At 41.4% G+C, this 27,302-nt stretch overlaps 1 protein-coding gene across 2 annotated transcripts in view; it reads right to left on the bottom strand.

The window, feature by feature from the left end:
• LEMD1 (LEM domain containing 1) overlaps window positions 1–18,459 on the bottom strand; it is a 40,675-nt gene extending 22,216 nt beyond the window's left edge. The window contains exons 1-4 of one of the 2 annotated variants that reach the window (XM_063451374.1): window positions 18,227–18,459; window positions 6,293–6,416; window positions 4,600–4,707; window positions 2,752–2,852 (exon numbers count right to left, since the gene is read on the bottom strand). In XM_063451374.1, coding sequence (XP_063307444.1) covers window positions 2,752–2,852; window positions 4,600–4,707; window positions 6,293–6,416; window positions 18,227–18,427 — 534 coding nt within the window. In that variant the 5' untranslated portion in view covers window positions 18,428–18,459. The remainder of the gene's footprint in view (window positions 1–2,751; window positions 2,853–4,599; window positions 4,708–6,292; window positions 6,417–18,226) is intronic. The other variant, XM_063451366.1, reaches the window with a different exon arrangement.
• Between the last annotated feature and the right edge of the window lie 8,843 nt (window positions 18,460–27,302).

Below are 27,302 nucleotides of genomic sequence, written 5' to 3'. Positions count from 1 at the left end.
TATTCACTTAGTTCTCATTGTTAAAATGACTAATGTGCCTAGGATATCAGTTCTTGGAAAGCATAAGGTGTGACAAACGCCGCTTTCTAAAAAGAGGTTTGCCACGGACTCCTAGAGGAATGTGGAAGCTGGCCTCCTACCCACTGACTATGGGCCAGGACAGCGACTAGAAAGACCCATTTTATTCCCCCAGGCACTTTCCATTCATGCGCATAGAACCGAATGCTAGCTCACTGGCAGCTGTTCGCATGGACCAAAACCGGAAATAGACTTCAGGGGGACTTCGTTGTGAATGCCCTGGAACTATTTTTGGCATGAAGACTTTGCGGTTCCCAGGCGGCCCCAGCGGCACTTAGTCATGATTCTATGGAACTATTTTCAGCATGGAACCATGCGTGCGGTTAGTCAAAATATGACTTCCAGGAAGTTCCTGAACCCTTGAACCAATCTGGGTGATCTTTGGATATGTTGGTCACCCAGGTCAGGGCAATCAGGGGGGTGTAACTTTTGTGGGGATTTTGTGTGTTTTAAAGGTATTTTGGGGGGGGGGGGGGGTTTGTAAAAATGTATGTTTTGTGTGCCTGGAGATAATGGAGTTTAATACAGTGCTTGACTCCATTATCTCCTAGGCACAGGGGAAGGATTGACCTATTTTGTATGGGAGTGTCCTGGACCTGAGAGCAAATGTAATCATGTGTATATTTTTACTGTAGTCTACTCTCAGATCCAGGGGCGAGTGCTCCATGCATGGGGACCTGCATATAGGCCAGTTGTGGCTGCCATTAAACAGATTTGTTTTATCCTTCATGAAGTCTAGGCTCATGTTTGGGGAATTGAGAGTTATATTCACTCTGAGGATTGCTATAGTCACTTTACTCCCTTGGATCATGATTGCTCTTGTAAGAGCAGCCTGCTTTGCTCTCTGGACTAGGAGAGGTCTACCCACTGGAAGCTGGATCTTGGGTCCAGCGTGGGTGGAGGACAGCAAGACCCCGACCAAGCTGCGGCGGTTTGTGGGGTTTATGGTGGTTCTGGTGTCTCAGTGGGGTGCCTTTGGTGCTCACAAGTACGAGGAAGCAGCGATTGACAGAGGTACCCGGTCAGGGTGCCAGGTGGTCCGTCACATGAGGCAAGTATTTCAGAGTGAATTACGATTTTACAGGTAAAAATGCAGAATTTGGTCTAAGACTAAAATAGCCATATCATCTAAATGGCTAAACAAGAGTATATATTTGCAGAAAGTAATACCCCTAGAGTATTTAAGATCATTTGGCACTTTACATTTAACCATTTTATGACCAACAGCTGACAAATGTGACGTTTGTTTTTCACACGTTTAATTTTTGTGCTAAAATGTGTGTCCTACTACTGTAAAGATCCTATATTGGTTTCCTGCTACTGCACCTAGTTATAGCAATAATTACCATGTACATATTTGGCAATTTGAGAAGTTGGGGTAAAATCACAGATACATCAGTTTCACTTCTCACATTTTCCAGTTTTCATTGATTTATTGGGCATATGTCCATTGGGGACAAAGAATCCCCAACTTAAATTTTACCCCCCATTCGTGGTGTACCAATTGTAAAAGGAAACTTTGTGCCATTTAATAAGGGTGCATTTTGAGTCTTTACTTTGCCATTTCATGACCAATTGTGTCTGATATATTGATTTGCAAATATACATTTTACAGGTTGTGTTTTACTACTGCAAGGATCCCAAATATGTATTCTGATGTAGCTACACAGTACAGGAATATTGTATTTCACCGATTTGTTTTAGAACTTCAATGAGAAATTGAAGACTGCTTATTTTAACATGCGTCTGTTTTCCAGAGAATGTATTTGGTGTAGTCAAAAGGTCAATACCACCAGCAGTAAATCAAACAAAGAAAAGACCAGGAACATCAGATGTTTTGATTTGGCTGCTCCAAGCCATGGAGCACCCTATTCTAACACCTCAAAGCATGTGCAGGTTCACTTTGCGATACTATACCATACTGACCAGGTTCATAATTTGACACTATTCCTAACCTATAGCTAAACCAAACATACTATTTAATGCCAACAGAGTGCCAACATACATTTAATGCCAACTCAACCTAGGGCTCAGTCTGTATTGATGGTATTCCTCAATGTGAGTTAGCGCAGCAAAAGCCAGGCATTAACCAGCTGCAGTGTGCATATGGCACAGAGCATGCCTGCATACCAATAGGAGCAGCAGACTGGCATCAGAACAAGATGACCACTTGTCATAGCATGCCAGGGCATGCACTATAAAAGTATTGCCAGAGGTCACCTGCTTTAGACATATGGCAATATCCCAGTTCAAAACACCATTGTAGCATGTCCTGGGAGATCAGCATGCTACCAGTGCATCATTCACACACCAAATTCTAGATGAAACACCAACAGATTTTACAATGTAAGGTACCTACATGCACAATCCATCAAGAGAAAATGTATGGATATAATGGTCTGAACAAGAAACTCATTTTATGTGGTCTGATTATCGTTTTAAAGTACAGGTTGAGGTGTTACATTTCAGATCAAGATCTTTGGTTAATTAACAGAAAAAGGAGACAAGTAATGGAAACTTTGTGAATAACCCAAACATTTCTTGATCCAAGTTTACATGTGAATGCTTGTTATATAAAAGTCCATAAAACCACATATTCCATGAACAAACCAAACAGTTCTACAAATATTGCCAATATATAGATATATAGATTGTAGTATGAAACCTGCTTACATTTGCTTTGTTGTACTCCTGCATTTCTTTAATGTCCCCTTTTTCGCCTCTCATTTCCAGCTGGCTCTTTGCCGGAATATCTTCGGAAAATAGAGAACACACTTTAATAACAGAATTGATTTTCACTTACTTAAGCAGCAGTTAGAAGGAAAGGACAAAAAGCATAGTTTGTTTCCAAAAGTAGAGTAATGGCACTATATAGGAACTAGAAGTCATGTTTGCTAGAACATAGATTTGAATTTAAAATTTTAACTTCTATAACATAAATGTACAATGTACTTGTTGTATTCCCATCTATACACTTCCACCGCACATAGTGTCGACCCTACCAAGCAGAGTGCTATTGTACACTAGTAATGTTATCAGATCTGATGAAATGTAATTAATCTGCTTAGTGGAATCTAATCTAGAATTTGTGCTTTGTCAAATGCTCCAATCAAGAAACATATGCACAATATTTTCCAGCATTGCAGGTAACATTAGGCATTTTAACCATTTCATCACAATTGGTGACAGTGTAACCATTTGCAAACACTAACAAGAGATTTTCACACTACCTTCTAATCATACCAAGTTATAAAATTAAGGAAGAGGGTCGCAGCGCCTTGTGAGTGTCTTCTGATCCAGATGGTGCCCGAGTGCATGTAAAAGAAGGCGGGCAAAAGGGTTTCCACTTTTTAGAAAGCCTGTGATTTGGCGAAATGCATAAAGTGTATTTTATATAATAAAAAAATGTATATACTTTTTATCTACTTTGGGCCCTCCGAATTGCTTTTAGAAGATTTTATCCAAGAGGACTCCAGAAATATTCTTAGTGGGGATTATACCACCTATGCCATTTGGATTGAGCAAAACAATTTTTGCTCTACTTTTGTGAGTACCCCTCTATTTTATTTTAATACCGTTTATCAGTGAGCACTATATATTTTTTTATATTCCTTTTGTGCCACATCTGCATCGGTGAGCTGCTTCTACCCATGCCAAAACTCCCATACAGTGCATCTGGATCCTGACACTCCCTGGCAACAGGCGGGGATCATATCGCCCAAGCGCTATTTGGAGCGGATCAGAAGCTTCAAAAACTGTGCATTTCTATATTTTGTTCACCAAGTATAAGTACCTACTACACAATATTGTGTCTCCATGCTTTTACATGCACTGAGCACCATCTGAATCAGAAGACACTTACAAGGTGCTGCAACTTTCTTCAATTTATATCTTACCTACTACCAGAAATAAGACTCTGGCTTGAGTTGTCCTAGCCGTCTACCATTATCGGAAGCGCTAGTAATCTTTTATATTCATCATAACAAATTATGCCAGCAATGTGCGCTGTGGTTCTCTCATTAGCACAAGCATCACAGTGGGGACTCTTAGCATTAAAAATGGTTTAATACTAACATAAAAAATGTGCTGTCAAATCATATGCCATGTCAACTCCACTGTACCTAACTGACCTGCTATTGCTATTGTGGCATAGTAAGGCAAGATGTTACCTGTTTTAACATGCACACAAAAAATAAAGAATTAAAAAAAAAAAAAAAAATGGTTTAATACTGAACAAAAGGACAGCACCAAGTTATTCCAGACAATATAACCACTGTAACGAGATAGAAGATCAATTCTTAAGAAAAGGTGTACTGTTTCAAAGAGGATCACTTTTCAAAAACATTTGCTACTACCAGGTATGAGGAGAAACCTTAAAAGGTACCTCTGTTATTACCCAACTTGTATGTAAAATAGGACATAAGCACAACAGACAATACTGACATTTGCTGCTAGAAAACAGCATGTCTGACCAGTATTATTAATGGTTGCTGGCTGCTATTGATCAAGATATGGTCCAACCTTCATCTTCATTGTCTGAATATTGATCCTTGTGCCTTGCTTCGCTCTCTTCCACCTGCAGCTTCAGCAACTGCTGCAATTTCTTCTCGTACACCATTCGTGTGCTTGCTGGGGGTATAAACATGAAATCACATCTAAGTAAAGGAGCAATGTTCATTTTGCTGTAACTCACATAATGTACATAGCAGTAAGCACTGTACATTGTATTCAAACTTTTTGACTGGATACCGGTACTTTTTCCCCAGATACCCTCTATAAACAGACAATTCAATGTGAGCAGGCCCAAACACTATCTGTTCATTTGTTGTAGTGTTTCTTAAAGGGTTACTCATAGGCAGAGTAACATGCAAGCAGATACTTTGCATATACAGGTTGCTTCCTCCAGGACCACTTCTAAAAGCAGGAACGGTCATTAAGCAAGCAACCTGTATGTGCAAAGTTTCTGCTTGCATATTACTCTGCCTATATACACATTTGTGGAGGGATTAATTACTCCCCTGGCATGCATGTCTTAAGCAGCCCGAAATCCTGTTCCGGACTGCTTAATGCTAGTACACTGCACGTTGATGAAAGATATGATATCGGCTTCTACTCTTATAGGCAGCGCCATGAGTGCACCTGCAAGTAGAAGCATGTATGCCCCCTCCCTCGCACAATCCTACATGTCCATCATATGTTCGTAACCCTCTGACCACCCGCTCTCCCTGGAGGATACGCATGTGATCTGAGCCTGTAAGATCTGTCCAATCAAATGCTTTACTATGAGAAGCATCTGATTGGATCTTAGAGAGTTAAGCAGTTACAACATATGGGGAATGGAAAGCTTTGAGGAGACCTTAATCCAGCACTGGATTCTAGGTGCTTATTTTACATTTTTTCAGTAAAAATTTGATTATTTTAATTGAACTGAAATTCAGCCAGTAAAACCAGCAATGTTTCGACCCACGGGATGTTTTTTTTTTTTTTAAAGTTTGCTGAATTTATTATTGATGAAATTAAAAGTGAATATACTCGACAAACAGTGGACTTGGCTGAATTTTTAATACAAAGAATAAATGCTCTATTTCAATGTATACCCACACTGTCAGAGTAAAGCACACAAGTTGAAATCTAAGCATCTGCCTACACAAAACAGTGTAAGGCTCCTTAGAAATATTTCTTCAAAGTGTCTCAAAATGAGCCACGACTACATTAGCATCTAATTATTTAAGAGACAGATCTGCATTTCAATAATTCTACAATATAATGACAACTGGGTGAAATAGATCTGAGAGAAACAGGCCACAGGAAATTAAACCTATGATTTTCTTAGCAAACCCAATATACTTTTGATTAATCCGTATGTGTGGCACTGTGCCTATAGCAGATTGTATCAAATATTTCTGTATAATGTATTTGCTCTTCGTTCTGTATAATGAGGGTAAATCACAGATTGTTAAGGCACTGCCATAATGAACAGCAGTGATTAACACAATAGTGACCAGTTAAGAAATAAAATGTAATCCCTTTATAAAAGTTAGATCGTTAGACCTACAACGATGGGCTTGAGAAGTCACGATTTTACCAAGCTGCCCTCGCCTTAAAGTTGCAGGAAAGCAGAGAATATCAGAGCTGCAAAAAAACCCATTGATTGGCCTGTGATCAGAGCACTGACACTTTCCCTCCCACAGTATGTATGAAGTTATTTGCATACGTAATATGGGTCCTGGCTTGATCCCATACAGCAGCAGCTGTTCTTTCAGATCACTGTTGCTCATGCTTTTCACATCCATCTCGTCTTCTCCACTTTCCTTCTGGTGGTCTTCAACAGGCATATGCTGAAAGAGTAAACCTCATTAAAACCTATTCTGGAAATAACGTAATGTAAGAATAAAAATATATATATTTTTAATGTTAAAAGGGAAAATCAGAGGAAGACATTCGTTCACAACTCCATGGTCTTCAGAGACTACAAAACCCCTCATGTGGAGTACTTGTTTAGTTCATTGGGGACGGAGCACACAAGAGCAACAGAAACTGTTCATAGGGTCTATATAGAAGACCCATATGAATGCATAGCAGGAAACCGTAGTTTAACAAGTGAAAGTCTCCATTAGGTCATGAAAAATAATGTATACACAGTGGCAATGTTAGAAGTACCGGACAATTATCTTTATTATACTTTATTGTTCATTCTAAACTGTAACGAATTACGTTCTATTAAGAGAAACAGCAACCGCCATCACCACTACTTGGGAGGAGCTGGGAGAGGAGATCAAACAAATTAAAAATCTCATAAGTCAATATACGAAAATTAACCCCTTAAGGACCAAACTTCTGGAATAAAAGGGAATCATGACATGTCAGACATGTCATGTGTCCTTAAGGGGTTAAAGATTGTTTCTATTGGCTGGAGTATATGGACCCCTTAAGGACACATGACATGTGTGACAAGTCATGATTCCCTTTTATTCCAGAAGTTTGGTCCTTAAAGGGTTAAACTGTTGCAATTACCAGTGACATACAATTGCAGAAATAGATATACCAAGGTTGGGAATACTGAATGCAGAGTCAGAGTACAAGCGTAAGTCAGTAACCAGGAAAACCACAAACCTAGGAAGTGAGCTCTCTGCACGGTTATGGTCGTCCCTTACCAAAGGTCGGTGTGTGGTTTGGGTTTAAATAGAAGATAAAGGTCTATTTTGAGAGAGATGTGAAATATGAGCAACGGTCACAGAAATTATGCAAGCTCGGTGTCATGTCAACTACATAGTCTAGGTAGAGCAGTCCGCATAAATCATGGCGCTAGGATGAAGAGCCATGTAATGTTCCTGACCCTATAGTGATCCTTTAAATTGCACATAGGAGGCTGTTACAGGCTAGCAGGTTGGTGTTGGACAAATATGGGACACCACAGAATAAACTCATTGCAATACTGCTGAAAACAGGACAGTTGTGAAACAAATGGACACTGCTAATTTTCCGGTCAGCTCAGAAATCCCCCAAAGAGCTGCATGCGTGCAGAAAAAAAGTGTGGTTAACAAAACTGATAGAAGGTTTCTAATTATTTTAATAAACCAAAGTTTGTTGGGTGAGCAAGCTAGCGCATACATCGTAATAGAATCTGTGTCTGCTAAAATCTGTAGCACAATACAGAACCCGTCACTCTTTGCATGCCTATGGATTCAAAAGCTACCTAGCATTAAGCCTGATTTTATGCAGAGAAAAAAAAAAATGGCAGAAAAAAAATTAGATTTTAAAAAATGAAAACTCTAGTAAATAGGTGGTGAATACACAACAGGAGAGGGAGTAGGGGGGGGTAGAAGGATATCCTCCAAGACTACTTGACATCTGCCTAGCGGTAGATCTAAAAATCTAATTTTTTTTACAAAAAGGTTTGTTGCCAAGCAACAATTCTTTGTCAGATGACCTATTGCCCCTACCTGCCAGCGCTAGAAACTGAATTCTAGTTAAACGCCAGATTTAATGAGCCTTTTCCTCTGCGTGAATTTTGACATTTGTATTTGTCTATATTCTGCTAGATGCACATCGCAGTGTCTGGTAAAGCAGATGTTATGGCTAGGGAGATGAGAAAGGTTACAATTTTTGGAAAGGTTGACAGTATTGCATGAGTCTTGATAATCCAGCAATGTATCTGTCTATACACAAAGGATAACCTTCAGCTATCCTTTTTTTCTGACTCCTGAATAAGCAGACTATTTAAAGGGAATCTGTCCAGCCCAACTACAATTCAGTGTGTTATGTTGCAGTTGGCCTCTGTTCACTGTTCAGGCCTAGCCTAGCCTTAGGTTATGGTATGACTTACACAGGGTACACGTAGATGAGGCGTTGTCACACTGCCAGGATTCAGAACTCCAAGTGTCATGCTACCACCTCCTCTGGCTGCCAATGGGAACCAATGCAGTCTGAACTTAGTGGTCAGTGACTAGTACAGGCCTTATACAATTTCCATGATTCTTACACCAAGCTGGTTGGGCATCATGAGAATTGATATACATACATATATACACACAAACCAAAAAACACTCATACTATTAAATACATGCGTCTAAAAGAGTGGCAGTTTTGTCAAAAGTCGCTTTACAACTACTCATTAAATGATGACAATCAGTTGACACATGTCCAAGTTTTGCAGTAACAATTTAAGAGTCAGACTAAATGTGCTTATTCAAAGCAGAATTCTGCGTGCTAAAATACAAATGGCATTGATACGTATCAAACACCAGCAGTTAACCAAATTTACCATTCGTGGATTTTGAATTTGCTTTTGCATACAAAATGCATGTTTAGAATATTTGTTTGCTACATACATAAACATTGTCGACACTTGCAAACTGGATCCAGGGAGAGGCTGGCTCAACGAGCTTCAGTCCCCGGGCAGAGATAATCTCGTTGCCCCAGGCGAGGCCTTCTCCAGTGGTGAGTGGGGCTGACGGTCGCTGCCCCACTATCCTGCAACACAAAACCCAGCCTGAGGCACAAACCCAGGTTCCGGACCCCAAGAAATTTAAAATCCACCACGTCTACTCTCCAGCAAATGATTGAGAGGAGACTTATTTTGGAGTCCCAGACTACGGACTCTGGACTCTAATGTTCTGTGGATACTGCAGCTAAGTACCTCTGTTACTTCTTTGATATCCAGTGTTCCAAAAATAGGCTAAGAAGCACTTTGCCAAGTCATTAGGAGCACTCGATGTCCATCGTAAAGTAATCTGATCATCTTTCAGAGGTATAATGTAGCTAGCGATTATAGCCATTACCCCACACCACACATCAAGACTACATGTAGGGATTAAACAGGACTATTGCAGCTGTGAAGAGGTATTTAGACCCACAGAGGGTCATTTGCATACAATAGGGTAATTAACAGTACATACAATTATCCATCAATTCTTCCCTAATTTTTGCCGGCCGGATTATATCACAGTTGCCCAGTCGGCTCTTAAAGGGCCCTCAGTCGCCTTACCTCCAGTGAGAAAGGTAATTTATTCACCTTTTTCCAGCATTGCTCAGGCTCGATCACGGCTGGCCCCACCCACGTCTCGCCCCCCTTAGCCGAAATCAAAGTCTACATTCTCAGACAATCCAATGCAAAGAGTCGCTCTGCACCAATCACCATCACCTTATTGAGTCAATGCATCAATGGGGACAGTTCTCCATGCTGAGTGTGGAGATGCTGAACATCAGTGCTGCACATTAAACAACACTGACCCAGGAAGCAGTGGCCATTAGAGTGACTGCCAATAGAGGTGTCCCTAGGCTGTAATGCCTTTTCTCTGAATTTTTACTCAGTCAGAAAGAGTCACTAGAGGTAGATTAAACCCTGCTATGTTTTACATTAGGGAGTCAAAAGGACAGGACCACTGCACCCACACCACTTTATTGAGATGAAGTTGACTGGCTGACTTTACTGGTCATTTAAAGAAATATTCCAAGACCATAATCCCTAGCTTCATTGATTTACACACTGAATATACCTACACACAAACCACACACCACAAACACACTACGCATTCGTTATATACACACACACACCACAAACACACTACGCATTCGTTATATACACACACACACCACAAACACACTCCGCATTCGTTATATACACACACACACCACAAACACACTACGCATTCGTTATATACACACACACACCACGCATTCGTTATATACACACACACACCACAAACACACCACGCATTCGTTCTACACACACACACCACAAACACACCACGCATTCGTTCTACACACACACTGCACAAACACCACGCATTCGTTACACACACACTGCACAAACGCCGCATTCGTTTTACACACACACTGCACAAACGCCGCATTCGTTTTACACACACACTGCACAAACGCCGCATTCGTTTTACACACACACTGCACAAACGCCGCATTCGTTTTACACACACACTGCACAAACGCCGCATTCGTTTTACACACACACTGCACAAACGCCGCATTCGTTTTACACACACACTGCACAAACGCCGCATTCGTTTTACACACACACTGCACAAACGCCGCATTCGTTTTACACACACACTGCACAAACGCCGCATTCGTTTTACACACACACTGCACAAACGCCGCATTCGTTTTACACACACACTGCACAAACGCCGCATTCGTTTTACACACACACTGCACAAACGCCGCATTCGTTTTACACACACACTGCACAAACGCCGCATTCGTTTTACACACACACTGCACAAACGCCGCATTCGTTTTACACACACACTGCACAAACGCCGCATTCGTTTTACACACACACTGCACAAACGCCGCATTCGTTTTACACACACACTGCACAAACGCCGCATTCGTTTTACACACACACTGCACAAACGCCGCATTCGTTTTACACACACACTGCACAAACGCCGCATTCGTTTTACACACACACTGCACAAACGCCGCATTCGTTTTACACACACACTGCACAAACGCCGCATTCGTTTTACACACACACTGCACAAACGCCGCATTCGTTTTACACACACACTGCACAAACGCCGCATTCGTTTTACACACACACTGCACAAACGCCGCATTCGTTTTACACACACACTGCACAAACGCCGCATTCGTTTTACACACACACTGCACAAACGCCGCATTCGTTTTACACACACACTGCACAAACGCCGCATTCGTTTTACACACACACTGCACAAACGCCGCATTCGTTTTACACACACACTGCACAAACGCCGCATTCGTTTTACACACACACTGCACAAACGCCGCATTCGTTTTACACACACACTGCACAAACGCCGCATTCGTTTTACACACACACTGCACAAACGCCGCATTCGTTTTACACACACACTGCACAAACGCCGCATTCGTTTTACACACACACTGCACAAACGCCGCATTCGTTTTACACACACACTGCACAAACGCCGCATTCGTTTTACACACACACTGCACAAACGCCGCATTCGTTTTACACACACACTGCACAAACGCCGCATTCGTTTTACACATTTACACTGCACAAACGCCGCATTCGTTTTACACACACACTGCACAAACGCCGCATTCGTTTTAACACACACTGCACAAACGCCGCATTCGTTTTATACACACACTGCACAAACGCCGCATTCGTTTTATACACACACTGCACAAACGCCGCATTCGTTTTATACACCACTGCACAAACGCCGCATTCGTTTTATACACACACTGCACAAACGCCGCATTCGTTTTATACACACACTGCACAAACGCCGCATTCGTTTTATACACACACTGCACAAACGCCGCATTCGTTTTATACACACACTGCACAAACGCCGCATTCGTTTTATACACACACTGCACAAACGCCGCATTCGTTTTATACACACACTGCACAAACGCCGCATTCGTTTTATACACACACTGCACAAACGCCGCATTCGTTTTATACACACACTGCACAAACGCCGCATTCGTTTTATACACACACTGCACAAACGCCGCATTCGTTTTATACACACACTGCACAAACGCCGCATTCGTTTTATACACACACTGCACAAACGCCGCATTCGTTTTATACACACACTGCACAAACGCCGCATTCGTTTTATACACACACTGCACAAACGCCGCATTCGTTTTATACACACACTGCACAAACGCCGCATTCGTTTTATACACACACTGCACAAACGCCGCATTCGTTTTATACACACACTGCACAAACGCCGCATTCGTTTTATACACACACTGCACAAACGCCGCATTCGTTTTATACACACACTGCACAAACGCCGCATTCGTTTTATACACACACTGCACAAACGCCGCATTCGTTTTATACACACACTGCACAAACGCCGCATTCGTTTTATACACACACTGCACAAACGCCGCATTCGTTTTATACACACACTGCACAAACGCCGCATTCGTTTTATACACACACTGCACAAACGCCGCATTCGTTTTATACACACACTGCACAAACGCCGCATTCGTTTTATACACACACTGCACAAACGCCGCATTCGTTTTATACACACACTGCACAAACGCCGCATTCGTTTTATACACACACTGCACAAACGCCGCATTCGTTTTATACACACACTGCACAAACGCCGCATTCGTTTTATACACACACTGCACAAACGCCGCATTCGTTTTATACACACACTGCACAAACGCCGCATTCGTTTTATACACACACTGCACAAACGCCGCATTCGTTTTATACACACACTGCACAAACGCCGCATTCGTTTTATACACACACTGCACAAACGCCGCATTCGTTTTATACACACACTGCACAAACGCCGCATTCGTTTTATACACACACTGCACAAACGCCGCATTCGTTTTATACACACACTGCACAAACGCCGCATTCGTTTTATACACACACTGCACAAACGCCGCATTTCGTTTTATACACACACTGCACAAACGCCGCATTCGTTTTATACACACACTGCACAAACGCCGCATTCGTTTTATACACACACTGCACAAACGCCGCATTCGTTTTATACACACACTGCACAAACGCCGCATTCGTTTTATACACACACTGCACAAACGCCGCATTCGTTTTATACACACACTGCACAAACGCCGCATTCGTTTTATACACACACTGCACAAACGCCGCATTCGTTTTATACACACACTGCACAAACGCCGCATTCGTTTTATACACACACTGCACAAACGCCGCATTCGTTTTATACACACACTGCACAAACGCCGCATTCGTTTTATACACACACTGCACAAACGCCGCATTCGTTTTATACACACACTGCACAAACGCCGCATTCGTTTTATACACACACTGCACAAACGCCGCATTCGTTTTATACACACACTGCACAAACGCCGCATTCGTTTTATACACACACTGCACAAACGCCGCATTCGTTTTATACACACACTGCACAAACGCCGCATTCGTTTTATACACACACTGCACAAACGCCGCATTCGTTTTATACACACACTGCACAAACGCCGCATTCGTTTTATACACACACTGCACAAACGCCGCATTCGTTTTATACACACACTGCACAAACGCCGCATTCGTTTTATACACACACTGCACAAACGCCGCATTCGTTTTATACACACACTGCACAAACGCCGCATTCGTTTTATACACACACTGCACAAACGCCGCATTCGTTTTATACACACACTGCACAAACGCCGCATTCGTTTTATACACACACTGCACAAACGCCGCATTCGTTTTATACACACACTGCACAAACGCCGCATTCGTTTTATACACACACTGCACAAACGCCGCATTCGTTTTATACACACACTGCACAAACGCCGCATTCGTTTTATACACACACTGCACAAACGCCGCATTCGTTTTATACACACACTGCACAAACGCCGCATTCGTTTTATACACACACTGCACAAACGCCGCATTCGTTTTATACACACACTGCACAAACGCCGCATTCGTTTTATACACACACTGCACAAACGCCGCATTCGTTTTATACACACACTGCACAAACGCCGCATTCGTTTTATACACACACTGCACAAACGCCGCATTCGTTTTATACACACACTGCACAAACGCCGCATTCGTTTTATACACACACTGCACAAACGCCGCATTCGTTTTATACACACACTGCACAAACTCTGCATTCGTTTTATACACACACTGCACAAACTCTGCATTCGTTTTATACACACACTACACAAACTCTGCATTCGTTTTATACACACACTACACAAACTCTGCATTCGTTTTATACACACACTACACAAACTCTGCATTCGTTTTATACACACACTACACAAACTCTGCATTCGTTTTATACACACACTACACAAACTCTGCATTCGTTTTATACACACACTACACAAACTCTGCATTCGTTTTATACACACACTACACAAACTCTGCATTCGTTTTATACACACACTACACAAACTCTGCATTCGTTTTATACACACACTACACAAACTCTGCATTCGTTTTATACACACACTACACAAACTCTGCATTCGTTTTATACACACACTACACAAACTCTGCATTCGTTTTATACACACACTACACAAACTCTGCATTCGTTTTATACACACACTACACAAACTCTGCATTCGTTTTATACACACACTACACAAACTCTGCATTCGTTTTATACACACACTACACAAACTCTGCATTCGTTTTATACACACACTACACAAACTCTGCATTCGTTTTATACACACACTACACAAACTCTGCATTCGTTTTATACACACACTACACAAACTCTGCATTCGTTTTATACACACACTACACAAACTCTGCATTCGTTTTATACACACACTACACAAACTCTGCATTCGTTTTATACACACACTACACAAACTCTGCATTCGTTTTATACACACACTACACAAACTCTGCATTCGTTTTATACACACACTACACAAACTCTGCATTCGTTTTATACACACACTACACAAACTCTGCATTCGTTTTATACACACACTACACAAACTCTGCATTCGTTTTATACACACACTACACAAACTCTGCATTCGTTTTATACACACACTACACAAACTCTGCATTCGTTTTATACACACACTACACAAACTCTGCATTCGTTTTATACACACACTACACAAACTCTGCATTCGTTTTATACACACACTACACAAACTCTGCATTCGTTTTATACACACACTACACAAACTCTGCATTCGTTTTATACACACACTACACAAACTCTGCATTCGTTTTATACACACACTACACAAACTCTGCATTCGTTTTATACACACACTACACAAACTCTGCATTCGTTTTATACACACACTACACAAACTCTGCATTCGTTTTATACACACACTACACAAACTCTGCATTCGTTTTATACACACACTACACAAACTCTGCATTCGTTTTATACACACACTACACAAACTCTGCATTCGTTTTATACACACACTACACAAACTCTGCATTCGTTTTATACACACACTACACAAACTCTGCATTCGTTTTATACACACACTACACAAACTCTGCATTCGTTTTATACACACACTACACAAACTCTGCATTCGTTTTATACACACACTACACAAACTCTGCATTCGTTTTATACACACACTACACAAACTCTGCATTCGTTTTATACACACACTACACAAACTCTGCATTCGTTTTATACACACACTACACAAACTCTGCATTCGTTTTATACACACACTACACAAACTCTGCATTCGTTTTATACACACACTACACAAACTCTGCATTCGTTTTATACACACACTACACAAACTCTGCATTCGTTTTATACACACACTACACAAACTCTGCATTCGTTTTATACACACACTACACAAACTCTGCATTCGTTTTATACACACACTACACAAACTCTGCATTCGTTTTATACACACACTACACAAACTCTGCATTCGTTTTATACACACACTACACAAACTCTGCATTCGTTTTATACACACACTACACAAACTCTGCATTCGTTTTATACACACACTACACAAACTCTGCATTCGTTTTATACACACACTACACAAACTCTGCATTCGTTTTATACACACACTACACAAACTCTGCATTCGTTTTATACACACACTACACAAACTCTGCATTCGTTTTATACACACACTACACAAACTCTGCATTCGTTTTATACACACACTACACAAACTCTGCATTCGTTTTATACACACACTACACAAACTCTGCATTCGTTTTATACACACACTACACAAACTCTGCATTCGTTTTATACACACACTACACAAACTCTGCATTCGTTTTATACACACACTACACAAACTCTGCATTCGTTTTATACACACACTACACAAACTCTGCATTCGTTTTATACACACACTACACAAACTCTGCATTCGTTTTATACACACACTACACAAACTCTGCATTCGTTTTATACACACACTACACAAACTCTGCATTCGTTTTATACACACACTACACAAACTCTGCATTCGTTTTATACACACACTACACAAACTCTGCATTCGTTTTATACACACACTACACAAACTCTGCATTCGTTTTATACACACACTACACAAACTCTGCATTCGTTTTATACACACACTACACAAACTCTGCATTCGTTTTATACACACACTACACAAACTCTGCATTCGTTTTATACACACACTACACAAACTCTGCATTCGTTTTATACACACACTACACAAACTCTGCATTCGTTTTATACACACACTACACAAACTCTGCATTCGTTTTATACACACACTACACAAACTCTGCATTCGTTTTATACACACACTACACAAACTCTGCATTCGTTTTATACACACACTACACAAACTCTGCATTCGTTTTATACACACACTACACAAACTCTGCATTCGTTTTATACACACACTACACAAACTCTGCATTCGTTTTATACACACACTACACAAACTCTGCATTCGTTTTATACACACACTACACAAACTCTGCATTCGTTTTATACACACACTACACAAACTCTGCATTCGTTTTATACACACACTACACAAACACTGCATTTGTTATATACACACACTACACAAACACACTGCATTCGTTTTAGAAATATTTTTTTGTTTGTTTTTAATGGTAAATGTACAGCATTTCGGCCTGAAAGTTCACAGATTATCTGTATCTGCTCTAAAAAAAATCTATATCGTTGATCCCTAATGTAAACACCACGATATACTACTCCTTTTACTCGATTTCAGGATATATGTGTATATTAAAAGTGGTGGTCCCTGTCCAAACACTAGTGTACACCCTTAGAGATCAATGTGAGATCTATTAACAGCAGCAGCTTGCATGCAAGAAAAATCCTCAGCTGGGATCTCTGCCACCTTTTAAACTGGATATTAAATTAGAGCCTTCTAAAAAGATGAATGAATCCGTTACAAAACCGTTCTAATTTTGTATTTTTTTATAGTTCCCGCTAGTTTAAAAAAAAAAAAAAAAACAGTGACATGAATATTTACCATTTTGTTCCGCCCAAAGAAAGTCATATTTTGATAGGTTTGGATAATATTAAAGAAACAGTATATCCAAACAGTTCAGAACATTGATTGTACACATATTGCATAAGCAAACATTTACAGATCAGATTATAGCTTGATATTACATATTGAATATTTTCAAACACTTTATAACCATTAACAGGTAAATACCTAGAAAAAGTTAAAAAAAAAAAAAGATTCTGAAATTAAAGAGCATGTTATCACTGTCCGACACATTACAGATGGTTGAAAATGTTTGTAGATAAGGCAAACGTATGTATACAATTTACAATTCGACATGTACAGGTATTCACTAAAATGTTTAGTCAAAGTGAATTTCAAATTTAAGATCAAATAGCTGGAAATCTCAGTTCATTAAGCTTCCAGCTCAGCTAATTTGGCCTTAAATTTTAAATTCACACTGTAGTGCATAACCCCAAAAGGGTCACATTTTTTATTCCACAGTTGCTGTATGTCAGTTTGTCATCAGCCATTCAGAGCAGCTTGCTATCCTAAAGGTATTTCCACTCAAGATTTCTGTATTTAGCAAACACGTACAAACTAAATAAATGCAGCGAGCACTTACATAATTCTCAGACACTATATCCTCCTCATCACTCGAGAACTCAGCAGATACTTTGTCTTTGGAGAGAACGTGCTCCAGGTACAGTTGTAAATAAACTGCTTTCCTCTGGTCGCCCTGAGGTACAGGCACATTATGAGAAATTAAAACACTTTTTAATTGATCTTTGGAGAGCTGGGAAGAGTTTCCTGCATGGGCTGGCATTGCGGCACTAGTGCAGTGCTCTGAAAGGTCTGGCAGCTGGTAACTGAAATCCAACTCCACTTTAAAATAGCTTTACGTATTCAGATATAGATAGGGTCCACCCCTATAAAGGCATGCATGTCTTAAAGTATAATGACAAGGGTATTCCTACAACTGTTCCTGGCCCTAGTTAAAGGACAAACATGTATTCCTGACCCTATAGTGCAAAACCCACCATTTAGCTGGCTTGCGCCATGGGGAAAGCATTGGATTGGCTAAAATCCGCAAGGGGCAGGCCGAACGCCATTTTGGCCAATCAGCAACTCCTCATAGATGCACTGAATCAATGCATCTTTATGAGGAAAATTCAGCCAAATGGTAGAGCTGCCTACTGTGCACCACTAGCCCAGAAAGCACTTCCAGTGGCCATCTGAGGAATGAATTAAGACAAAAATCAGTGTATGCATCAAGATGCCTGAAGGCAATAATTATGCTCACCAGAACAAGTACACTAAGCTGTAGTTGTTCTGGTGACTATAGTGTCTCTTTAAGGGAGGCGGCAAAAAATAAATAAATCTGAAGATTAACATCCTCCCCAGAATACGTTTTCTCTTCCAAGCCCTACTGGTGCAGGTCACGATAGAGGACTTAGCAGGGTTACAAAAGGCCAGACACATTAATCTGGCAGAGGAAGTGCCCCAGAATTGCACGTCAATTGGTATACCGATCCTATACCGATCTTCTACTACTTAGCCACACAACTGCCCCCAAATCATGCACTGGCACTTTCCCCCAATCACAGGAGCTGGATAGATGACAAATCTCTTGATGGGAGCAGAACGCCCCCAGTTTTTTTTTTTATTTGGTTACCCAAGGAGAACAGGGCTTTTCTGCACACTACTTTCCCAACGATACTCAGTTCGATTAGTATACGGGACCAGGTAACACAAAAGTACTCACCCAGTAAATTCCCATCTTCGATGACACATGTGCTCTGTAACAGGGCTTTCCCCACAGGGATACGTGCTAGAAACTTTAGGGGTATTGAACATGCAGGACTCCAAAGATATGTACAATTGTACATCGACAAAGCCCCAGTCACACATGATCGGCTCAAAGAGCTTGCATCACTTACCAACAGGGACTACTTTAGGTACCTACAAATACGCAACTTTGCAACCAAACCTGAGGTACGAGCAGCAGCTACCCACCCACTTTTTTTTTTTTAAATATGCCTTCAAGAAAAGAAACCAAAAGGCCACATAGCGCTCATGTACAGTCACCTCAGTGTAGAGGCTAACAAATGGGGAAACTAGGGATCGACCGATATTGATTTTTTAAAGCCGATACCGATATTCTGTTAACTTTTAGGCCGATAGCCGATATAATTTGCCGATATTCGGTACATTTACCATTTTGGAAAATAAAAACTATTTCTAAAGGTAAATGCACAAAATATACATGCCACGTGTAGTGGATGCAGTGTGTGTGTAGTGTGCGTGTAGTGGATGCAGTGTGCGTGTAGTGGATGCAGTGTGCGTGTAGTGGATGCAGTGTGCGTGTAGTGGATGCAGTGTGCGTGTAGTGGATGCAGTGTGCGTGTAGTGGATGCAGTGTGCGTGTAGTGGATGCAGTGTGCGTGTAGTGGATGCAGTGTGCGTGTAGTGGATGCAGTGTGTGTTTGTGTAGTGTGAGTGTTGTGGATGCAGTGTGTGTTTGTGTAGTGGATACAGTGTATTTGTCTAGTGTGTGTAGTGGATGCAGTGTGTATTTGTCTAGTGTGTATATAATGAAACAAGAGTGTGTGTAGTGTGTAGGTAGTGTGCGTAAAGTGAATGCTGTATATTCTAAATGCAAAGTGTGCGTGTTTGTGTAGTGTGTGTATATAAGGAATGCAGAGTGTGTGTATTTGTGTAGTGTGTGTATAGTGAATGTAGTGTGTTTATATAATGCAGTGTGTGTGTTTATATAGTGTATGTATATAATGCAGAGTGTGTGTGTAGTGTGCATTATATAAACACTACACACACTGTGTATATAATGCAGTGTGTTTGTATAGTGTGTGTATATAAACACACTACACACACTGTGTATATAATGCAGTGTGTTTGTATAGTGTGTATATAATGCAGTGTGTGTTTGTATAGTGTGTGTGTGTGTGTATAATGCAGTGTGTTTGTATAGTGTGTGTGTGTGTTTATAATGCAGTGTGTTTGTATAGTGTGTGTGTGTTTATAATGCAGTGTGTTTGTATAGTGTGTGTGTGTTTATAATGCAGTGTGTGTGTGTTTATAATGCAGTGTGTTTGTGTAGCGTGCATTATACACACACACACACACTATACAAACACACTGCATTATATACACACACACTATACAAACACACACTGCATTATTATACACACTATACAAACACACTTAATTATATACACAGTGTGTTTGTGTAGTGTATGTGTATAATAATAGAGTGTGTGTGAGGGGGCATTTTTTTATTAAATATTTTTTTTATTTTATATTAAAAAATGTTTTTATATATTTAATTATTATTATTTGTTTTTTGTTGTCCCCCCTCCCTGCTTGTTGCCTTGCCAGGGAGGGGGGATATGTTAATCCCTGGTGGTCCAGTGGCATTGGCTTAGCTGTGGGAGGGGGAGCAGCAAGCGTTTACTCACCTCCCAGCAGCTCCTCCAGCTCCCCAGTGTAAATCTCGCGAGACCAGCAGCAGTCAGAGCTGGCCGCAGGTCTCGCAAGATTTACACTGGGGAGCAGGAGGAGCTGCTGGGAGGTGAGTAAACGCTTGCTGCCCGCTCTCCCCAGGACCGCCGGGCTTGTAATGAGCTTGGCGGTCCTGGGAGGTATTATCGGCAATATCTGTATCCCTATTGGCCGATACCGATATTGCCGAAAATACCGAATATCGGCCGATTATATCGGTAAAACCGATAATCGGTCGATCCCTAGGGGAAACCCATAGATATACGGATCTGTGTGAGGCCAACATGACAAAAATACACCACCCCAGTCAAACACCATATAAAACGTAGCCCCACTAACATCTGCTGGCAATCCTGTGGTGAAATGATTATGCCCGACAGTCCGTCTTTTCTGGAAAGGAGTGGTAGAGCTAGGTTCCAAAACATGTCAGAGGACTCTGATTTAGACCCATGGGCATGCTTACTATCTAAGCCTACTGACTGACTGCCCCGCCATGAACAGAAACTACTCCACGTGGTATACCACCGAAACCTACACACAAACACATTTGGCACTGACTTAGCTGCACCACACTGCCACATTAGTCTTAAAAGACCTTAATAATTTAATTCGAAAAACAATTAAAAAAACAAAAATAAATAGAAACTGTGGCAACTGGAGCAGTGGTACATAACTTCAGCTGACCCCTACATCCCTCGCATAGCGAAGTATATACATCCCAATGACCATACTGCTGCAATTTTTCTTAACTCTTTCTACCTTTCTGTTAGATCATTATTGTTTAAACAAAATACCTTGACAGCTTGTTCTTGCTATTTTCGCAAAGAAGTTTCTTTGGAAAACTAACCAATATTATTCCAATCTCAATGTACTATTTTTGCAATGACAGCATTCGATAATAAATAATTAAAAAAATTAAAAATAAAAAGTCAATAGTTCTATAAATTGTGGTTCATAGGTTTAAAGGATCACTATAGGCACCCAGACCACTTCAGCTCAATGAAGTGGTCTGGGTGACAGGTGCCTCTAGTGTTAACCCTGCAGCTGTAAACATAGTTTCAGATAAGAACGGCTATGTTTACACTAGGGTTAATCCAGCTTCTAGTGGCTGTCTCACTGACAATCACAGTGAGAAGACGCTGGACGTCTTTAGGAAAGCATTGAGAAATGCATTCCTATGGGCGGTTTTAATGCGCGCAGCTCTTGCTGCGCATACGCATGCGGAACGGACGTCGGCAGGAGGAGAGTTCCCCAGTGCCAAGGGAGCCCGGCGCTGGAGAAAGGCAAGTGTTTTAACCCCTTCAGCCCAGCGGGACTGGGACCCAAAGACCCTATAGTACCAGGAAAACAAGTTTGTTTTCCTGGCACTATAATGGTCCTTTAAAGGGACACTATAGTCACCAGAACAACTACAGCTTGATGTAGTTCTGTTGTCTAAAGTCTGTCCCTGCAGGCATTTCAATGTAAACACTGCCTTTTCAGAGAAAAGGGCAGTGTTTACATTACAGCCTAAGGATACCTCCAGTGGCAGTCAGACTGCCACTAAAGGTGCTTCCGGGTCAGTGCTGCACAACATGCAGCACTGATGGTCAGCGTCTCCACAGTCTGCATGGTGATTCAGATAGGTCAGCATGGTGTTTAGCTCCACCCCCGTCTCACTGGCCGAGATTAGAATTGACGATCTCAACCAATCCAATGCTTTCCTCAGTCAAGGAGGCGGATCAGGGTAGAGCCAGCGGACCCACTCATTGCTGATATAAAAGTTAAGTTTTCTACCTTTTTAAGGTTAACAAGTGGGGGCACTTTTTTTTCTAGACTGGAAGAAAGGAGATTTAGGCTAATGCAAAGGATTTTTTTTTTTTTTTTTTAAACAATAGGGATGTGGAATTCTGCCTGAATAAGTGATTTTACCAGAGTCTGTACAGATGTCTTAATAGCAACTGGATTCATACTTTCAAAAAACATGATATTCAGGGATATCATTTTTAATTTGTGGGGTCATAGCTTATTGATCCAATTCATGCCATTCTGAGGTCATGAAGGATTTTTTGGCAAAATAAATGCTTCAAACTTGTTTTGCCTTCTTTTGAGTCAACAGCAAAAAGATGTGTGGAAGGCTGAACTTTGACACATGTCTCTTTTCAGCCTATGTAACATTATAGGGTCAGGAATAATGAGGTTTGTGTTCCTGACCCTATAGTGTTCCTTTAATTTTAAAGTTTCATATATTGCAAATTAGAACAAAAAATGTGTGGCTGGTAATGGGGATGTTTATCATGTAGTCTTTCTTTAAATAAATCTGTAGATGCACAAAAGGCTATAACATGCCAGCTATATGCACACCCTTCTGCCTATTGAAGGAAACCTGGGCTTGTTCTGTGCTACCAGAAACAAGCACACATTAAAGATCTGACCTCCAGGCTTAAGTCGATAAACCACATTGATTTACCTTCTGCTCAATTTGCAAGTCCAAAGCACAGCTGTTTTTATCAGGGCTATATTATATCCCTATTAGTATTACATGATATGCTATAAAATATATCAATGACCATTTCTATGATTATATACATTATCTACATATATACACACTATACATATTAAAGGACCACTATAGGCACCCAGACCACTCCAGCCTAATGAGGTGGTCTGGGTGCCTGGCCCAGCTAGGGTTAACCCTTTTTTATAAACATAGCAGTTTGGGTTAATCCAGTCTCTATTAGCTGTCTCATTGACAGCCGCTAGAGGGCTTCCGCGCTTCTCACTGAAAATCACAGTGAGAAGATGCCAGCGTCCATAGGAAAGGCCAACCCCCAGAGCGAATAGGGAGGGGGGAGCATGACTGCTGCCCTGAGGAGTTGGCATTGCAACCAAAAGGATACAGTTGGTTTTACAGTTGAAAGCATGGAATTCTGGGAAAAATTACCAGACTACTGGTAAACAATGCTGAGGGAGCCTGGCAGTGTCTTTCCTCTGGTAGTCTCTGTAAAAATGACTTTATTAAATTGAGTTTCCCTCCCTGAGAAAACCTGGCAGTGCTGTTTCTCCTTAAAAAAAAATAAAAAAAATAAAATAAGACAGAAATTACTTTTACCTTCTACTGGGAGTACAGGATGGCCCACACCCCTGCTGGGTCTAGAGAGGCCCTGCTTACTCTATAGCAGGCCTTCCAGAGGACCCATGGGGCTGAATCCTTCAACTCGCTGCTCCACTGTGCCCAGGGAGAGCAGGCTCCTTAGGAGGGGCCGGTGAAGGAAGTGCAGACCAGGAGCGGACATCGGGCCCACCGTTCCAGACTGCATTCCAGACTGTCCCCTAGTCCAGGGTCCAAGTACAACAAAAGGGTCCGGGGCAGAGTGAGGCTGGCTCCAGGCGGCAGGATACAGGCAGCGCGAGGCGGAGGAATGGCAGCAGGTGCTGCAGAAGTCAAGATGGCCGGGCTGGGCCTGAGCAGCAAGATGGCGGTCCCCAAGATAGCGCCGGAGGAGAGGTCCCACAGTCCTCACCCTTCTCTTCCGGTGGCTGTGAAAGGGACATCGGCGTGTGCGGCAGCACGAAGGAAGAGCCGGAACTCGGGGGGGGGGGCGGGCTCCCGGCAAGTGGGGAAGGCCAGCGGGTGGTGACATGCTGGTGGAGCATCTCACCAGCTTCTGGACCGGAGGCCAAGGAGCACCAGGGAGGGACGCAGGATTCCCCTCCACATGCCTGGCATGGACGGACTGGAACTCCCTGGGGTGTGAGCCTCCGCTCCACTGGCAGAACAGCAGGTAGGCGGACTGCAGAACCCTCACAGCAAGAAGGACCGAAATTATAGCCTGGGATAGAGAGACCCCTTCTCCTGAACCGTGAGTTGGAGTGCACTCGCGCTTGGCAGGAGTTAGGGGGGGGACTCAGGGCTAGTGGGGGAGGGTCAAGGAGAATTGGTGCAATTGCTGCGCTTAGTACTTGGCCGGTTGGCGCCTGCAGGGACCGTTGGGGCAGCAGACATGCGCAGGGCTCAGTGCTTCCCTCTGGGGCTCCCCCTTCAGCTACAAGTGAGGCGAGTACTTCAGGGGGAACTGTCTGTGATATTGCACCCCTGGGGTTACATGTGTCTTTGGAGGTGAGAGAAAAGATACTTAAGGGTGTGTATGTGGACCTACTATCCTTGGTACCATTTGACAAGGAGTAGGCGGATAGACTGCGTTGGTGTGACGCAGCTGAGGGCGAAAAGGTAAGTAGATCCCCCATACCTCAGGGAATTGTTTGCATCTTATCAGCTAGGTTTCCAGAAAAGGCCCCGTCACGTGTTTTTTTGCATCTGGACTTGATTTGGGGGGTTTATAAGGTGTACATGGGGCAATGCTGGTTTAAATACGACTAGCAGTTAGAAATAAAAAAATAAAAATAAAAATACAGCGGTTAGGCCAAACTTGGATTTCGGTGTTAAAGACGGAAACCTATGGTTGCTTCTCATTAATCCCTGTCGTCCGTCGGGTTCTTACTTTCCGTCGGCACTTCCAGAGGAGCATCGGCGGGTCACAAGAAGGGCATCTGTGTGCTCTTTAACCCCTTAAGGACAGAGCTTCAGAAGCTTGACTTACGCTTAATGACACAAGCAATTTTTGCATTTTCTTGCTGTTTGCGTTCAACTGCAATTTGCATCTCTCTCATTTATTGCACCGACACATATTATATACTGTTTTTTAAAGGACAGAAAGGGCTTTAATTTGATATAACATATATATATATAAATGCTTACTTATTATAAAAAAAATACAGAAAAATGCAAAAAAAATGAAAAATATTGTTTTTTTTTACAGTTTTTGCAATCATAATGTGTGCATAATTAGTGCAGGTTAAGGAAAGTAATTAAAAATAAATTCATTTATTTGTTCTGATTTACAGAATATATAATGTGTCTGGGATTTTAAGTTTTTTTTGGTAGTTACAGGTCACAAAGCACAAGGAGTAAAATAAAATTTTAATGTGGAGCGATTTTAGAATTTGGTATGTTTGTCTTGTAAGCCTAATAGCCATAAAATAAAACAAAATTGCCACACAAAAGTATATATTTATATAAAGTAGACATCACAGGCTATTTACCTAAGGTTGTTTTGACACTTTCTACGTAGCCATTTTACCGCCAACCTCTGCTAAATATTGGAGTAAAATTGTGTTTTTGGGGGGTTTTCGCACACAAACGTATAACAAAGAACTTCTCATGTGTATTTTGTAAAGTTGGTGTGTGCTATTCCTGTACAAAGTTTTATTATGTGTTCAGTTACTTCTGCTGAGTACAACGGTACCCCCATTGTATGTCTTTGGCACTATTTTGTGAAGCTACAGTGCCATATAGGAGACCTGTCCTTTTCAGTATTCACAGTAGAATTTTGAGAGACGGATTTAATGAGCCTATGCTTCCATTTGGGGTATTATAACAGTTTGACTGTTCAAAAACCCCAACAAAGGCCTACCATTTGTAAAAGTAGACACTCCAGGGTATCTCATAAGGTGCATATTGTGCCTTAACATGCCCCCATTTTTTTACCATTACATGCCAAAGTATGTGGTAAAAAATAATTTTGTGCATTTTTTACATACGGATTGCATTTTTGCTGGGCATTTTGTATATTTCATATGTGCCACTAAGTTCAAACCCCCAAAATTATGCTCAGCTAAGTCTTCTGAGTAAAAGGACACCCCCATTGTATGTCTATGGCACTATTTCGTGAAGCTACAGTGCCATACAGGAGACCTGTCTTTTTCAGTATTCACAGTAGAATTTTGAGAGACGGATTTAATGAGCCTATGCTTCCATTTGGGGTATTATAACAGTTTGACTGTTCAAAAACCCCCACAAAGGCCTACCATTTGTAAAAGTAGACACTCCAGGGTATCTCATAAGGTGCATATTGTGCCTTAACATGCCCCCATTTTTTTACCATTACATGCCAAAGTATGTGGTAAAAAATAATTTTGTGCATTTTTTACATACGGATTGCATTTTTGCTGGGCATTTTGTATATTTCATATGTGCCACTAAGTTCAAACCCCCCAAATTATGCTCAGCTAAGTCTTCTGAGTAAAAAGACATCCCCAATGAATGTCTTTGGCACTATTTTGTGAAGCTACAGTGGCATATTGGAGACCAAGCCATATCAGTTTTTACAGAACTTTGAATTTTGACGCTGGGCCTATATGCA

The sequence above is a fragment of the Pelobates fuscus genome, chromosome 1 (genome assembly GCF_036172605.1).
Source record: "Pelobates fuscus isolate aPelFus1 chromosome 1, aPelFus1.pri, whole genome shotgun sequence".
NCBI lineage: Eukaryota > Metazoa > Chordata > Amphibia > Anura > Pelobatidae > Pelobates > Pelobates fuscus.
This window is presented reverse-complemented; position numbering and strand designations above follow the sequence as displayed.